Below are 18,583 nucleotides of genomic sequence, written 5' to 3'. Positions count from 1 at the left end.
ACTTGCTTCATTGTGTAGTGACCTGCTCTCCCCCAGATGAGTGGCCTCACCAGCGCTGTTTCCCACTGATGTGATGGTACCTTGTTTAGATCTTGCTTACATATAATCACAGTGTGTGGGCACATGCTCATAGAATGTTTGCTAAATAAATACAAATCTCTACACAGTTATAGTTAGATTACTTTTCAGCCCTTAGTATGGAACATGGAAGATAAAGCATCACTGTTCCTACAGTGCCATCAGCTGGAGAAAGCAGAGGATCACTCACTCGTAGGTGGGTCTGGTCTGGGACCACCCATACAGGTTGTGCACATCATAGTGCCGCAGCCGGGACTCATCTGGAAGGATGTGCTCGCTCTCCATGCACAGGGTCTTGCTGCTCAGGCCCCTGTCCCTGGCTTCCAAATCTGAGGGAATAATGAAACATCAGTGAAGATCAGCCTTGAATCTTAATTCTTGACTCAGAAAAGGCATTGTATAAGCAGCAAATCTATAACTGTATATGATTTCACAGTCCACCAGGTCTATGCAAAGGGAAAGTTACTTCATGTTCATATTGGTGGAAAAGAATTCTTTAAGTAGTCACACCACAGAGACATTATCACATTTGAGTGATTTCTGGACAAATTCAAGAAATTTTCTAACATCTCCAATTGGATAATATGATGTGCTTTTGACTTAGACACTATTAATCCTAAATAATGATGAAGAAGCACCCTTTATGATCAGGGTAACCCCAGCATGCTGAGCTCATCTTTCTTCCAGCCACTGTACATCAAGTGAAGAGATCCCATGGTCCTTACGTGGCATGTAGGGAGGATGGTTCAGAGTAGCATCGCTGCAGCCAGAAGGCACTGCCCCATTCACAAAGCTGGAAGGTTCATTCATATCCTACAAATAGCAGGATTATGGGTTATTTTTAAAGACACTTAAATTCTGTCAATGCAGGAACAAAGAAGTGGTTACACGTTCAATATTTAGCATCTCTACAGATGCTGCACAGAGGGGAATCATGAAACACTGGAAAAGAACAAATAACCTCAACATGATTGGCTAGATGATTTCATTTTTCCATTAGAACAAGCAATGCTTTAAGGAATTCCCACTAACTGCTGGGAGGTCTGACAGCAGGAAATTCAAACAGGTTACCACATACTATGCTGAGGACAATTCTAAGTTCAATTGGATGATCGGCACTTTGCTATGTCTGAAATCTTTATCAAATAATTGCCAAATGTCATGTATCCACATGCTAAAAACAACACATACACACATAAACACTATACTCAGGCATACACAGACAAATCCATACACACTTACAATCCACAGGCCATCAAACTTCAAGCTCTTTTGTGGGTCCCGTGGGTTGGTGTAGAGTTCTTGAATCTCCTGCTTCCACCACTTGGAAGTTGAATCACGGAAAAAGTCTGGGAAGGCCACATAAGCTCGGTATAACTGTCAAATTAAAATATAACCAATTTATTGTAAATAAATATATCATATAGAATGCAAGCACATTCTTAAATTTCCACAGTTGTACAGAGTCATAGTCTGAATAGAGCCTATGTAGTAAAACCTACTTGACTTATTAGAAAAAGCTTTAAGAGTAAAGATTAAAAAGCATAAATAATAATACCTTCCCAGCATTTAACAACTTTCTACACTGTATGGAATAGACTGGTCAGGCAGATACTGGACTTATCATGATTAAAACTTAAATTGAAAACTCTATGCTTGTGTCCAGATGATACCTTACATGATAAAATCTCTTTCCTCCTCCCTTCTCTTCCCCTCCCCTTCTAACCTCTTCCATTATCCCCATGCTCCCAATTTACTCAGGAAACCTTGACTTTTTCTATTTTCAAAGTAGATTAGATCCATGTATGTCTCTCTTAGGGTCCTCTTTGTTGTCTAGGTTCTCTGGGATTGTACCTGATAAATTCTTGAATCTAACACAGTTTCTAGATCTCAGCTGCACCTTGAAAACCACATTATAGACCAGCTTCAACATCATCTCACCTATCACAAATTTCTGGTACACTAGGACTATCTTATGCTTCCCAACAGCACGTACTGATACAATTCCAGTTCACCAATTGTCGCCATTGTTGAAGAAGAGTTAAAAGTTCAGCAAATACTAAAGTTCAAGGACAGCTACCTCCCAACAGTGCACACACTGCTCACAGGTGTATCAGAAAACTCATAGAAAAATAAACAGGCTGACTCGGTGCTTTGAATAAACATTTGAGAAAGAGGAGCGTCTGATGATTCTTCTGCCACTTGTGTCAATGAATTTATTCATGTAAAACACATAAGTAAATGCAGATAATAAAAAATTAGGACAGAAACCTAGGCCACTGGTCCCATTAAATGGAAAAGCCTATTCTCAGAAGAGAGCAAATTAATAATACGAGACTAAAACTGAAAGGAAAAGGAAAGTCGAGAGGCCCAGTGCAGGATGGAAGGGTGGTGCCCGAGTATCATGTGGACATGGAGCAGCCTGTGTGTGAACACAAACATACATGGAGAAAAGGATCCCATAACTGAGGACAAAGGCTGAAAACTGCCAGCACAAGCATACAGTTCTGAGTTCATAGCCCTCAGGAACTGACCACATTAAATTGCCATTGTGACATAGGAAACTATGGGCAGGAAAATTGAACACATTGTATCTTCAACCCTATGGTCAATAATGCCAACATCACAACATGAAGTAAAACATAGATAACCATAAAATAATGGGTCTCAGACTGACAGGAGGAGCATGGCTCCTACGTGGTTCTTTCCCACATATCTTTGTCCTCTGTGCAGACACATCTAATGTCCTAGACATCGCTGCCTCTTCCTGGAAACCCTGATCACATCCAGCATCCACAGAGTGCCTTTTACCTCCAGTTGATCGTCCCAGTCTAGAGAGTCGTTCACTTCAACACCAGGGTAATCAGGCCAGACCTATGGAGAGAGAAGATTTACCAGACATGTGCTGAACAAATGTTTATACAATTAATTTCTTAGGAGACTAGAAGTCAAGGATCAGAGCTAATAGTTGTCAAAAAGATTTCCCTAAAGGAAAATAGATTCCTCAAAGTGCTTAAGCAGATCAGCAGGTATTAGCTGAAAACAAACAAAAAAAGTAAAAACAAAAGAAAGAAAGAAAGAAAGAAAGAGAGGAAGAAAACCACAACTTTAGAAACCACACATAACAGGCCCAAAAATCAACATTTCCACAGACTGCTAACAGTGATTCTGGTTCTGTGAGTCTGGCTGGATCAACACAGAGCTCATACCTTTCCCCAAACAATGTCTCCATTATTGGGATATCTGATGAAGACATCATTCTTTAAACCTTGTTCAAAGGCAGGATATTCCTGTGTCTCGTTGCCAGAAATGGCTGGGTCCTGAAATCAGAGCGCAAGGCAGATGGAAAAGTAAGACAGAAGATGATTTAAAAAAAAAAAAAAAGGCAGGATAGAAAATGAGAATTCCCAGTGGGAATTTCATTATAGAGTTTCTGTGACTGCCATGAAATACACTTACAGAAACTGACTTCCTTTTCTCTCCAAGAACTGGAAAGGACAGACATTCTAAGCCATCCCCACACAGAACCATCCATTGTCCCAAGCACAGCGTACACATTCACAATGAACTAACCAGAATGAGGATGACCCGCATCCCAGCTTCCTTCATGCGATTGATCAGGGCTGGAAACCCAGAGAACTTGGGGCTGAGGGTGAAGTCCAGCTGCCTCTCCATGTAGTCGATGTCTGAGTACTGCACGTCCTGGGAGGACACAGGAAAGAGTGGCTGCTGGCTTTAGAGTTCAGGCTCCAACAGTTCCTGCAGCTTGTGCCCAGCTAGTCCACCCCTATGTATGCCACACTGTAGCTTTGTACATTGGGATATTCACTGATGTTTTTATTTACTTCAGAAACAGAAAATAATTTTACTTAAACATCAACAAAGTGTAAGATGAGTACCAATGCCTGTGTGTAAAGGCTGTTAAAAAAAGTGCTTTGACTTTCTCTAAGACTGTGTCTTAAAGTCAGTGATGACTGCTCATAGAAAACAATGTCAAATATGAAGTCCTTATAGAATACAGATCATAGGTCTATGATAATAGAATCAAAACAAAACAGCACTAGCTGTAGAAGACCCAGTGTTGGGGGTGATCAAATACAGTGCTCTCGTTGTGATTCTCCAGTACATCTGTGCTCCTCACCTTCCTAATATCATTCTTTAATACAGTTCCTCATGATGTGCGAGCCACAATCATAAAACTGTTTCCACTGCTACCTCATAACTGTACTTCTGCTACTGGCATGGATTATAATGAAATTATCTGTGTTTTCAAAAGGTCCTAATTGACCCCTGTCAAGGGGTCATTTTACTACCACCTAGGAGGTCTCAACCTACACGTTGGGAACCACTATGTTACAGGAAACGCCTTGCACTAATACAACACAGAACAATGCACAAAGGGTTTCAAAATGATTTCTGGTTATTGGACCTCTGGCTTTGAGGTGACTGTGGCTCTTTCTGTATGTGATTTCACTGCAAACTCAATACAGGATTCCAGTATGGAGCCAGTGAGAGTTTGGGGCTCAGAGAATCGTGCTATGCCGGGCCCAAGAAAGCAATCCTCAATTGGGATTACTTTACTGCATTTGAGTAAAGTTTCTTTAATTGAGAGAAACTAGTATTAGAATGGTGATTTATTATCATATCAGTAATGGCAGTATAGTTAAATATCTTGAAGTCAGTCAAGAAGCAGAGGAAAGCCTGGCACAGGAGACAGCACCCATGAACCAGTCTTAGCTGCTCTTTGTTAGTCTGAGTCATCGCTATGGATGGCATAAGCACAGTATGGACATGACATGAGATAGACACTATGTCATACTTAAATCTGACAAAAATTCCTCAGCAGATGTACGTACATAGGGGATCCGCTTAGCCACCATCTCATCATACAGGTTGGCGATCTCAGCATCATTCTCATATCCATAGCGACACAGCTGGAATCCCAGGGACCAGTAAGGTACCATCACAGGCCGACCAATCAACTAGAAAATAGACAGAGAGAATTGGAAAGTTAGAGGAGAAGCTGGATGAAAGCTGGATATGAAGTCAGAATATTTTAACCAAATTAGATACCAAATTCAAACCCAGACAATAAGTGTTTAGATGTGTCAAGCTCTGGGGACACACTACAGAAAGCCTACAGCTTCCCAGAGCACACTTTTCAGGAATTCTTGAAACCTGATTTTATTCAGATTCCTAGACATAATTTAGAATATAAAAACACACAATGAAAAGAGAAATAGCTAATTTAAGAACACAGTCCCTAGTTCTTGCTGATTGTAAATGTAGGCAGTTAACATAATATTTCTATGCTTGTTTTTTGCCTGCAAATCAGACCTAATAGTGGGAACTATCTCATGTGGATTTGACTGAGTAACTTAGTCTGTGAGACACCTCTCACATGTATTAAGTAATAGATGCAGTAGATATTTTTCATATATGTTTGTTGATGTTGTCACCAACAATGTTATCATTACCTGTGACTATGACTCCCACCACTACCACCAGTATATTATCATTACCTTTATCACCACACTGTAACCACTGTGACAATGTCATGATGTAATATCTGTCATCATGATAACTCCCATTGTCATAATCATGAGCATCATTACCAATAGCACTACTACCATGACATCATCATATCAACCACCACCATCACTGTCAGGACCTTACTCTCTCAGCTCCCAATATCAACTCCAGTGCTGTCACTTTCATCATCGATTCATGCCCTATCTTCCTCTCTACCACTATCACCATAATGGTCACCATTCTCAAAAATCACATTTACCAATAGTGCTACCACTACATTCAATACCCTCCCTCCCCACAACATCAAGGTCACTACCACAGTAGCTCTCCACCACACTAGACCCACCAATAGTTACCACAAAAACTCTGATCCACTGCAATAAGTGAAAAAAATAATTAAATAGTTATAGGAATATATCTACTCTCCCATATTCCATATGATAATTTGTCCTCAGAGGGACCATCAAATTTAGGAACTAAATGACAGTTACATTATATGGCCATCCTAAATAGCAGGATTGGAACACATTTTGAGTATATGTACACCCACTCACACAAACACAAACACACATATTTCATAAATGCATTCCTTCCTACCTCAGTGTATTGCTGAGTGACAAGCTCTGGAGTTGGGCCCAAGAACACAAAGAAGTCCAGAATGCCCCCTGTGGTTCTGTATGTTAGGGCAGGCAGGGGCTGGAATGTCACATCTGAAAACACAAGAAATTGTCATCAATTTGAAATCCTTCATGTTGAGAATATTAACCCTGGAATCCTGACCTTCTCTCTCTTCAACTGTAACACACTGACAGCAGATATTCTGGAGTATGTGCAGAAAGAATTGAAGAAGTTAAATGAAAGCTCTCACTAGCTGCATTACAAATAAATGTGGGTAAATAATTAAATATAATTAAAATATATACAAAGGGTCAATGAAAGGGAAAACCAATCTACAAAGACTATAATTTTTTCACTAAGAACATTCCGAAGCAATTGAAGAATAGTCATATAATAAGGGACACAGGTTCATCCTACCCATGGCGTTGCTGTTCAGCAGGAGGACTCCATAGGCATTGCCATCCTCCTCTAGCCCCATGTAGTAAGGGTGGACACCATAGGAATTCATCTTGTACTGAGAGACACAGGAAAAAAGAGGTTAGGGGACTGTGTGCTTGGGAAAGAAACTCAACAGAAACTTGATTGCTATGTTGTGTCAAGCTTCCTCTGTTAAGAACAGGAGTAGAAAGCGGCATTTAAAAATGTGTCCATCTGCCTAGCAGTAGAAAGTAAGAGTCACATGGAGTCTGCAAAAAAGAAACACATGACACACAGTGTTGATGGAAAGGACAGAACCCAGACCCAAACACCCTGTCCTTACCCCTGGGGGCTGATCCCTGGAAAACATGCCCCACGTGTGCCAGTTCAAGTCTATCTTGAAAGTTGGGTGCTCAGTTTCCCCAAAGCCATAGATGTATGTGGAGGGCAGGCGGGTGGAGATGCGGATGAACATGTCATTGAAGGTGAAGCCAAGGAGCCCAGAGTCCCAGCTGCAGAAGGAGAAGAGACATTTGCAAAAAAAAAAAAAAAAAAAAAAAAAAAAAAAAAAAAAAAAAAAAAAAAAAAATCAGCTTCTAGTGGTTTACAGCAGCTGCCTTTGTGAGAACAACAGGGCCCTCCATTGCACAAACCATCCCTACTGGAGTCTCTCTCAAACAAAACAAGTAAGTTAGTGGTTAAATAAACAGTCACCATGGCTAAGGCCCAAGTCCCCATTAGTTCTCCTGCTCTGTATCTTTGCTTCCCTTTACTGCTGTCCACAGTCCCAGATCCAGTGACTTTTTGCACCTTACCACTCCAAACTCACTGTGCCTTCTGCTCCTGACCCCTGATGCCCACTTCCTCCATGTATCCAGGGCTGCGATATGAGCACCTCACACCAGCTCACACCCCTGCCCACATGCACACTCATCTGTCCTGAGAGCATCTGAGGACCCTGCAGGGCTCTTCCTGTTCTAAATCCCATCTCCCGTGCCTGCTTTGTCTCCACATCCATCCTAGCTGTTACGTCAGGGGAATTTCTATTGTAAACGATAAATTCCCTCCAGCTCATGACTTATTTGATTCTTTCACAGATGTTCCTTTTCCTCAACTCTCTGTGAAATCTCTCCTAATCTAGGTACCATTTCAAACGTCACCTCTTTCCCAGAGTTACAAACTCACATTACAGTTTCTAAATTAGGAAATAATCTGATTTCCCTATTTTTTCAGCATAGCAGTTATCAGTATATCTAATTTCTCTTCATCATATAATTTAACTTTGTTTATTAGAAGAAATAAACACATCTGTCTCTGATGACAGTATTATAGGAGAACCTGTTATACAGAAGGAACTCAGTAGATACTTGTTCAATAATTCCTAAGAACCAATAGCTGCCTTAGTAATGACTCTCAGAATAGTAAATATTTCCTCTAAGAAGAGAAAACACTTCCTATGGTGGTTAGAGGAGCTAATTCTCATAGTCCTGGGTATTTCAATATTTGGAATCTATTTGGGCACTATTTGGGGACACTTGGGAGCTGTGGCCTTGGTGGCAGAAGCAGGTCACTAAAGATAGCTTTTGGAGCTCAAAGCTCACACCATTCCCAGTTTACTTTCTGTTTCCTGTTTGCAGCTCAAGATGTGAAATATCATCTGTTCCTGCTGCCATGTCTGCTGCCGGAATCCACACCACACTCATACTTCCGAAGTCGTAAACTCAAATAAAATCTTCTGTAAGTTGCCTTGTAATATTTTCTTTTTTAAATCACAGTCATAGAAGGTAATAAATATATCACAGATCTCAACAAGGGTAATATGACATTTTGAGCCAGGATGTCTACAAGGACAATGGTCGTGGTGAGGAATGTTTAGGAGAGCAGGAAACTGAGTCAGACCAGGACCCACTCACATTACAGTGCCTGTACTCTTCCTGCGAACTTCAATACCAAACGGGTTCTCCTTGATGGTGACATCATAGAGACGGCCTTCATTGGTGCTGATTGGGTCATCGGGGATGTTCAGAGGTACTGGGACTTCATACCGACTGTGACTGGGATCGTAGATCTAGGCCAGAGGGGATAATATTTTAAAAGACAAAAAAATGGCAAATACATTATGATGTTTTCCTATCAAGCTGACAGTAATCATAATTAACAATTGATAATATACTTGCATAACTAAAAATAGAATTCAAAATAACTTGTGAACATGTTTATTTCACACTGCTCAAAAAAATAGATAATTGAAATACCAGATATTCTAACTATATTGAATTGATCAATCTATAATATGTAAATATGTCAAAACACTACATCAGTCATGTGAATATTCACAATTAGCAGTCATTTCAAAAGAACTCTGCAGTCAAGAATTGTCCTCTAGTTATGAATGTCTCGGTATACTCTTTTAGCATGGCTGACAGAGTCTAGAGCCTGTTTGTTTGGTCTCCTTTTCCCTCATAATACAGGACTTAAACAACACAGCAGAGAACAAGGTTTTGGTAAATAGGTTGATCTGAGACAGGTCTCAGTATTATGTGTTTTGGAAAATTCCTTCATCCATTTTAATACCACTGTTAACAAGAATAATCATTCTGAAATTGGTATGGTATTTACAGATATATGTTTTGCTTGTGAATGTGGAACCGGAAAACTTTGACATTGAATAACAACTAAGTTTCTCTGATTTAAAATATTCCTTGTGAAAATGAAATGAAGCTGAATAAATTAAGGATCCACACACTACTGTTGATAAAACAGTAATCACAGTAGAGATAGGAACTGAGAATCCAAAGTTAATGTCACAAAAGCTCAGGAATTCATGGGAACTAGGAAAGAAGAATTCAGCACTCCTGAGGGACGCGAGCTGACATGAACTCTGCAGAAGGGCTTTGCCATTACAGTGAAGGAACAGCGAGATGGTTTCATAGAAGAAATACAGGCTGAATCTTTAAAGTTAAGCATCAAAAAACCCCAACACAAATTGCAAGCAAGTGATTCTGGTAAGGAAACAACACAGACGAAGACCTAGAGTGTAAAGTGGCTCAGAAACACATGTGTATGGCGGAGAGAACCAGCGTACAGCTTCATGGTTAGTGAGTGTGAGCTGAGGCTGCACACCCGACCAACTCCACTTTGGTGGGGACACAGAAAACAACATCACAGCAGAAGCCGAGAACTCAAGTCCAGACTGAGCTCAGACTCTAAGAGTGGTCTAGGCAAAGCCAGTCTGCCCTGACCACTGCCTTGTCTTCTTCCTGCACCATGAGTGCTCACTGGAGAGCAGCCTCTCTGTGGGATCCCAACACCACCATGGTGGAGACAAACCCTTGTTTCGGGGCAGCTCCCAGTTTAATCAGGAAACAACAAAGAGAATAGCTAGTTCACCCCCAGTCCCTTTGCTTGATTAAACCATGGAAGGAAAAGAAATCACTTTTATTTTTTTTAATTATATTCCTACTCATCTATTGTCAATCACAAATCTATTATCACTACCATCCATACACAGACACGAAACCTAGGAACACGATGGTCATTCCTCAGGCATCTCCTTCTTGTAGCTGATATGAATGACCAAGATGGTCTCAAGGTCTCAAAAACGTCTGCTATTCCCAGCCTCCCTTATTCTCCCTGGAGCAAACTCATCCACAGCTGCCCAACCTTCCTAGTAGCCTCCTCTGCTCCCTCTTCATGTTTTGTTCTCCCAAACATTCCTGTAGACGCATTGATTCTCTCGAATTCAAAAGTAAAGGTTTTGCTGCTCTGCCAGTCATTTCATTGTTCTCTTCATGACAATGCTGTTCTAGAGTATTTTACTGGAAAAATAAAACTTGGTTTTGGGATGCTATAACACATGATTGCAAAGGGTGATGGACCTGGAAAGACCCCGCCCACACCTGACTGCACACACTGTGCTTACCTTAAACTGCAGCATGTCATTCTTGTGGTAGATCACTTGCACTTTTAGTGGATTCACGGGTGTAGAGGGAAAGGCGTTGTTAGAAAGAGAAGCCTTCAGGGAGATGTCGGCTGTGGCCTGATTTAAACCATACTGAACATTGCTGACTGAGTACAGCTGATTGACAAAGTAGCAATAAGGGACCCCAGAAGAGCTGGATTCCTGCAAAGAAAGGATTTGGCAGAGATCTGGAGTTACAAAATAGATGAGAAAAGTCAGTTTATATGGAGGAAGCCATTACTTCATTTACTCACGCATATAACAATTAAATTAAGCATGACTCTAAATTCCTCAACTATAAATACACATAAACACCCCCTTCTTACCTGATCCACTCTTCAATCTAAATTAGTCTCTGCTAAAGTCTTTATTTTTTCATGAAGTTTAATAAATCTGAGGGTACAGGGCTGAACTAAAGACATTGTAGGTTGCGTTTCAATAGTTTTCAATTTCCATGAATGTCCTCAGCACACTCACCTCCCAGATGCAGCCACGGGCACTGCAGTTGGCCTCAGAAGCACCCTGCTCATCTGGATAGCAGTCTATCTTCTCCTGGTCCTCCATGATGTCCCACTCCACTATATATGCTTCTCCCAGCACGAGACGGATATCTGTGATGTTGGCAACCTGAAGGAAAGCAAATTCATCCTCAAGACAAAGGTCTTTCAGACCTTAACCTTTAATATTAATCAAGTATAAATGTCATTTTTAGTCTATCCATAGGACCTGTTTTTTTTTACGATGACAGAACACACTACAATTTTTAATTGTATAGATGTATGTATGTATGGAATAAGAGATTGTTACAAAAGGAAAATACCAGTATTCTATAAAAACCTTACATATAACATAGTAGAAAGATATAATCCAAGAAAACACATATTCATACTTTTTTAAAATCCCTTCCCTGAACCATTTGACTCCTGTTCATTTTGTCAGAAAGGCTTTCTCCCCCTCTTCCCAAATTAAGCTATTTTTCTTTTTCATCACCTCTCCATATCATGACCCCTTTGATGTGGAATGCTTAGAGAATGGGACGATATGAGTCACGTGCCTTGGGATATAGCAGTGTTCATGGAAACTTATGCGAGTTTTCTGAATTATTGTTATCTAAGACTTATCAACTAAGTGTGAGAATGGGGACTAGGATATATCATTATATAAATATTTATTTACAACACACAGTCTCATCAAATCCCAAGGCCAGAAACCCACATTTGAAGTTACACATACTGCATTTGCTTTCAACTGCTGCACTCCATTCTAATTTTTCCTGTTCTTCTTTTATTTGAAGTTTCTTACACAGCACCTGCATGACTAATGCATTCACGTATCTGGAGCATTCTGTCACTTTCTAGGTGTCACCGTCCTTTTCTCAGTGTCCTTCCTTTGGACACTGCCCTGGCTTTCCTGTCCCGCCAATCCCCACCCTGCACTACAGACTCCAAGAAGGCCTTGATTCAAGGATCCTTGTCAGGACCTTAGAGAATTGAACATGACTTCCTTAATTGGGTGCCAGAGACCCTCTCAAATAAAAACAATTTTCTCTTACCCCAAGAACCCTATTTCTAAATATGAATGAGGCTGGGCGGTGGTGGCGCACGCCTTTAATCCCAGCACTCAGGAGGCAGAAGCAGGTGGATCTCTGTGAGTTCGAGGCTAGCCTGGTCTACTAGAGCTAGTTCCAGGACAGGAACCAAAAATCTACCAAGAAACCCTGTCCCGAAAATTCAAAAAAAATATGAATGAGATCTTAGCCAGATACTGAATTAAAGACTGGAAATGTTAGAGTCTGAATCACTTGACTGGCCTGTCAGGAATAGTTCAGCTTGGAGAGCATCACCAAGACGAACGCTGTCTAGGAAAACAAGGCCCTTTCTGAACACATTGACAGCTGTCTTTTTAGTTTGAAATATGCTTTTTAAGTTAAGATTCAAATATCATATTCTTTCAATTATTATTTGAAATTGTAATGACTGTAGCATATTCATGGCCAGAAAAGTAGATTGGAGTTCAATGCTAGGCCAGGGTTTCTTTCTTGCTAGAAGGGCCTGCCCCATCAGCTTTGTCTCTGCTTTCTTCTTCCACTTTCCTTATCTTTCTTTGCTTGTTTTGTTTCCCTTTTTCATCTCTCCTAGAATTAGGACTCTGTGACTGGATCCAAGCAGGGACTTCCACTCGTTAGACAAGACAGACCTTAGATCTGACGAAGTTCAACTTCAAAATCAATTCCAACAAGTCTTCAACTTTGAACTTTTAATTACAGAAAATATTACAATTTGCTTTCTGTCTCAGACTTCTTATAAAGCTGATGTATCCAGCATTATTTTATGTGCATGGGTGTTCTGCCTACATGTTTATCTGTGCATTATGTGTGTGGCCCCAGAAGGCAGAAGTGGCATTGGTTCCCCTGGTACTGCAGTTACAGATGTTTGTGAGCCAATGTGTGTGTGCTGGGTTTCAAACCTGGGACCTCAAGAAGAGCATTCAGTGTTATCACTGAATTGAGACATTGAACCATCTCTCATTCTCCATGAAACTCTGTCTTTCAAGGTCCTGTTCTATCCATGTCTTCTACAAAGTTGATCTTAAATACTGCATTAAGCCTTGAGTATCAAATAAGACCAATGCAAAATATCTTGCCAATGTGGACTTACACTTCTTCATTCTTTCATACGTTTTCATGTTTGTAAATTGTATCTCTCACCACTCTGATTCAAAGAATAAAGACTTCTTTGGTGCTGTGTTAACTATCTTATTTTTTATCACGAACAAAAATCATTTTCACTAATGCACCTTTCAGCTGTCTTACACTTTGCCCTAGACACAACCAAGCTAATTAGTATTTATTTATAACTTCATAACACATGTTTTTTCTGTACACTCTGTGATGACAAAAATATCATCAATAGGCCATTTAGTAGAAGTCTCAGTGGATTCATTTCCCTAATTCAAAAGATCCTAAAACTGTGATGATTGAGCAGCTCCAATTCCATGAGGAATATAAGTCATGAGACCTGACTGGAAAATGTCCCTCACAGTACGAAGGAAGAGGAATTGAATACAAATCTTACAGAAAGGCTGGATCTCATCATATCTGCCAGAATCCCACTTTCTAGTCACCATCTAAGTTAGTTAGCAGCACCATCAACTTCATAAACTGTTTCCTGCAAATGTATGTTAGAGTCATATACTCTTCTCAACAGAGTTTAACAATGGAAAGAAGCATTAAACATTAAATAAACAAAAGCAATTAAAACATTTTATTCATAAGCTCTCTATCTCTGCTTTCACCTTGGAGTACAAACCATCAACTTTCAGAACCCATCCCTCAGACCTTGTCCCCATATCCAGTTAGAGAAAACCAATCACTTAGAGGGAAGAAATAAGGATGGAAAAACTGGAACCATGGTGCCTCAGACTGTCTCTACATTTTTACCTTCTTCTTCCATACTCCAACCTCACTGTCAGGCCTCAGATGGCTCTGGTTCTTCAACAACCCATGTAATCTTAGTAAGAAGTGATAATAAGTCACCACGGAGGTTCGTGAAAGTCACCCTCCCAAGATGAATTCTTACCTTCAGGTTTGGATTGTAAGCGATTTGTGGAGACATTTGACTAAGGACACCATTCTGCTTCACTCTAACATTGTAAATTGCCTCTGTCCCAAAGATTTTAATTTCCTGGAATGCTAAGTTATTGGGATCCTTGTAGTTTGCACTTGAAATTGTCACATTTAGTTGGTTCTGAAACACATCAAGTATAAAGATGAACAAATTATAAACACTTGATTTCCCCAGCTCCTCCAGTCCCCATCCTAGACTACACACTCAACCTTCCCCAAAGGCCTCTGTTCCAATATTAGCTAATGGGCACACAAACTTATTTTTATAATGCCAATGGAGAGAGATAAGGAAACAGACAGCTATCTCAGAGAATTCTTTTATAACACTAGCTCATTTTGTTTTTACTGTTGACACTTTGATAAATACAGCTGATGCAATTATTACATATTAACCTATAAATAACAGTGTATTCACCCGCATAAATGCTGATATTTAAATAAATACAGTTATACACACATAGTAGAACATATATAGTTATCTTCAGACAAAATCACACACAGTGTTCATAAAAATATGCACTCACTTGGGCGACAGAAAATTCACTAAAGAGGTAAGTGTTCGTGGTCACAGTATCTGAAAGAAGAAAGAGATGTCAGCCTGGCCTGTGCCCACAGAAGATGAGCTTCACCTCCTCTCCTAAAAACTGACTCCTATTTCTTCTCATGACTGAAGAACACTGCACTAGAGCTGTCAATCACAACTTCTTCAGATACTTCAGATGCTCACTAGTACAGCCAAAACCACAGTGAATAGGAGAGATGCCCAGCATCTCTGTGACACACTGTTTCATTTCCTTTGGATGATGTCATTCTTAAAATTACAATACCATGCTCAATATCCAAGAAGCTGTCCTTATATTTCCTCCTAAGAGGTTGCTCTTAAGTCTAGTATCCATTTTTCACAATAGCTAAGGTGGGGAAACAGCAAACATATCTGTTAGCAGATGAATGAATAAAAGAATTACAGGGCATGTTTACAACGGAGTTTTCTATAATATTAAAGAAGAAGGAAGTCCTGTGTTGTGAGAACAGAGATGAATCTGGCTCATACTCCACCAGGAGAAGTTGCTGAGATAGCAAAAGAAAAATCAGCATAGGGTCTCTACACAGGGGCTGCACTTGTATAAACAGAGGAAGGAAGAGGATAATTCATGGTCAGGAGGGAGGGTAAATGTGGAAAATCTGCTCAAGTCCTATGAACCATGATAAGAACAAGTTCTAGAGAGCCAATGTTGCCAATAGTGGTGATGGAAGCATCAGTTAATGCTATGGTAACCATTTTACAATGATTATATGTGTGCATACCCTGCATGGCCACACACTTTTCTTCAACTTAATGCTCTAACAATGAAAGAATCCTTTGCAGTCCTACAGAGGCAGGCATCTCATGGCAATCTATTTCCCAAGTTAGAGCCATGAGAATTCTTAGTGCATTAGAGACGGAATGAAGGAAGGAAGGAAGGAAGGAAGGAAGGAAGGAAGGAAGGAAGGGGAGGGGAGGGGAGCGGAGGGGAGGGAAAGGAAGGAAGGAAGGAAGGAAGAGAAAAAGAAAGAAAAGAGTTGCTAAGGCATAAAATGCACATGATCAGGACTGTGTGTGCTCACTGCCTCCCTGCCATGGCTATGACTTCCACATCATCAACAGTTTTCCCACAAGGACTCATGGGGAAGATATTTATAATGATAATGAATTACAGGAACAGTCTTCAAAAAATGTCCTTCAGGTGTCCTTTAACAATGAAATGAAAGCCTGTTAAATATGAGTAACAAAGGAGAATATTCAGAAAGAGAAAGACAAGAGACAGAAAGAGAGAGAAGCTCTCAGTCCTCATTCTATGAGGCAAAGAAAGAGAGAGAGTTCTCCTCCTCATTCTTTGGTTCATCTAGCATGGTCTCTGACGAGTACAACCAGAAGTCCATGTTTTCTCTAGGAGAATGCTCTAAGATGCCAGGTGAGATCTCATGCACACCTGAATGGCCAGCAGGGTGAAGGGACAGAGTCAGACACTCTGTCCTACAATGGCCACGCCCTCTCGCAGCACTCACCCTTTGACTGCCCATCATCCCAGAACAGCTCTCCTCTTGCTTCTTTGTTTTCATCCAGGGCAATGAGAAGTCCAAGAGGGTTCTTCCGGCTGTGAGGAACAGAAGCATAAGGCACAAATCCTTACTATTCAAAGAATTTTAGAAGATATTGCCACCAATTTTCACATGGGCTGAGGACAGACGGGTAAAGTCATGGGTGACTTCTTCCCTTCAGAGATAGGGGCAAGAACACTAAAAGACACTTTCGCCAGTATCACTGTCACAGGAAAGAAATATCCCAAACCTCAGCAACATATGTACAAACAGGAAGTCAGGGTTTAAACATCAGCGACAGTGGATGCTGGGGCCATGCTGATACACAGAATGTAGACTATGAAATAGGGTGGGGCCTTAGACAGTGGTGCTGTGGCCAAGGTCACTATAGAGACCACACAATAAGAACTATATCAGCTGTTGCCAGTAGATAAGTTTTCTTTACTATGGAAATTTTTACTCAGAAACACATAAAATAGGGGTTATCCATATAATGGTAACTCTATAATGGGTGGCTTTGTCTGGGGTCATTGGTTTGTTTTTGAGACAAGCAGCTCAGACTGGCTTAGAACTGGCTCCCTGGCCCAGGCTGGTTACTAACTCATGATCCCACCTGCCTGTGCTGCTCAAGTGCTAATTCTATTATATACCACCATGCTTGCTGATTAATTTTACTTAATATAATGTCTGTTATTTTCTTTTGGAATAACAAAACCAAACAAAACATCAGACAGCAGCTTCATGCTTATTTCTCATGTGCCCATCACTGACCTGAGGTTTTCTATTGTATTTGCTCCAGATTAACCTTCTACTACTTGATCAGACTCCACTATCAACAAATTCAGCTTCTTTCCTTTATAGTTCAGAGATAGAGCTATCATTGCTAAAATGCCAATAAGTATAAATATAAATCCACACAATCCTAAATCTCAGTAATATAAGACACATTCAACACACTTGAGAGGCAACCAAAGTAGAGAGTGAAAAGTGACACAAATACGAGATCAGAGAGTGCAGAGACACTAACAGAAGTGTGATAACAATTCAGAGGACGTGCACACTGAAGAGAGTGCAGAGACACTAACAGAAGTGTGATAACAATTCAGAGGACGTGCACACTGAAGAGAGTGCAGAGACACTAAGAGAAGTGTGATAACAATTCAGAGGATGTGCACACTGAAGAGAGTGCAGAGACACTAAGAGAAGTGTGATAACAATTCAGAGGACGTGCACACTAAAGTATGGAATTTATACTACTATGTAAAAGGCTTGCAAGGGAGAAATCAACACTCATAAAATACAGAAACAACACAGGAATACACACAGTGAGCTAAATCACAAAGATACCCAGAAAGTCAGACATGAGAGACACCGTGTTAAGCATAATAAGCTGGACATGTAATGTCATGTTTTCATTTCAAATTTTCTATTATCAATAAAATCCACAAATAAGCAAACAAAAAAAATTGATGGATTGAAGAGGCATGATTAGAACCTGAGATGGGTACCAAGGTAGAAGTACCGAAGAATGGCTAAAAAAAGGAGGGGGGGAGAGAACCAGTTGATGAACGAGATCAATACATTACATATGGATGGAAAGAAGTGCGTCAGTGAATATTTTGTACAATTAATGTAGACTAATAATAATATGTAATAATAATTTAACACGAAATTGAGGGTGAAATGAACTATGGGATGGGGCAGTAAATACTTGATAGCTTGCGTCACAGACTGACCCAGCATGAAGAGTAATGGGAGACGATGCCTGAATGCAGTTGCTGAGTTGGTTATATTTGCAGACTGTCATGTCTGGGACATAACTGATCGATATGGTTATCAAGACACTGCATGATGTAAAATGTATGGACAGAGGGGTTTGCTGCGTAACTACTGTGTCACACTGCAGCCTCCATGGTGAGTGTTTACCCTCTCTCCCCCCTTTTTTGTCATTTTTCATTTTCTTCCTTTTTTTCTTGTATCTATTAAATTTTATTTTGTTTTATTCTTGGGTGGGGAGGGAGAAGGGTAGCATTGGAGGCATGATGTGAGAGACACAAAAAAATAAATCAAAGGAAAGTTAAAAAAACAAAAAGCCTGCATGAAGTACAGGTGCTCAACTTGAAAAGACACTGGGAAAGTACAATAACTTTGAAGGATTTTGGACTTTAAGGACAGGGAAAAATAAAATTCTTATTTTTGCAAAAGCAATTGATATGAGTGTACAGAAAAGAGAAGAGCACTAAAAAAAGAATGAAAAAGCAAACTGGCATTGA

The 18,583-nt window shown here is 40.2% G+C and overlaps 1 protein-coding gene across 1 annotated transcript in view; it reads right to left on the bottom strand.

Moving 5' to 3' along the window:
• The window catches only part of Mgam (maltase-glucoamylase), a 142,818-nt gene that overhangs the window by 62,148 nt on the left and 62,087 nt on the right, over positions 1-18,583 (bottom strand). The window contains exons 45-60 of the mRNA XM_041634954.1: positions 16,278-16,366; positions 14,756-14,805; positions 14,185-14,352; positions 11,084-11,233; positions 10,568-10,768; positions 8,559-8,713; positions 6,989-7,157; positions 6,646-6,742; positions 6,208-6,320; positions 4,935-5,060; positions 3,652-3,780; positions 3,288-3,398; positions 2,890-2,952; positions 1,321-1,455; positions 804-891; positions 269-407 (exon numbers count right to left, since the gene is read on the bottom strand). Coding sequence (XP_041490888.1) covers positions 269-407; positions 804-891; positions 1,321-1,455; positions 2,890-2,952; positions 3,288-3,398; positions 3,652-3,780; positions 4,935-5,060; positions 6,208-6,320; positions 6,646-6,742; positions 6,989-7,157; positions 8,559-8,713; positions 10,568-10,768; positions 11,084-11,233; positions 14,185-14,352; positions 14,756-14,805; positions 16,278-16,366 — 1,983 coding nt within the window. The remainder of the gene's footprint in view (positions 1-268; positions 408-803; positions 892-1,320; positions 1,456-2,889; positions 2,953-3,287; positions 3,399-3,651; positions 3,781-4,934; positions 5,061-6,207; positions 6,321-6,645; positions 6,743-6,988; positions 7,158-8,558; positions 8,714-10,567; positions 10,769-11,083; positions 11,234-14,184; positions 14,353-14,755; positions 14,806-16,277; positions 16,367-18,583) is intronic.

Source organism: Microtus oregoni, unplaced genomic scaffold (assembly GCF_018167655.1).
Source record: "Microtus oregoni isolate MIOR12 unplaced genomic scaffold, Mior012 000046F_ref0000063, whole genome shotgun sequence".
Lineage (NCBI taxonomy): Eukaryota > Metazoa > Chordata > Mammalia > Rodentia > Cricetidae > Microtus > Microtus oregoni.
Note: the sequence above shows the minus strand (reverse complement) of the source record. Positions and strands in the feature narration are given on the sequence as shown.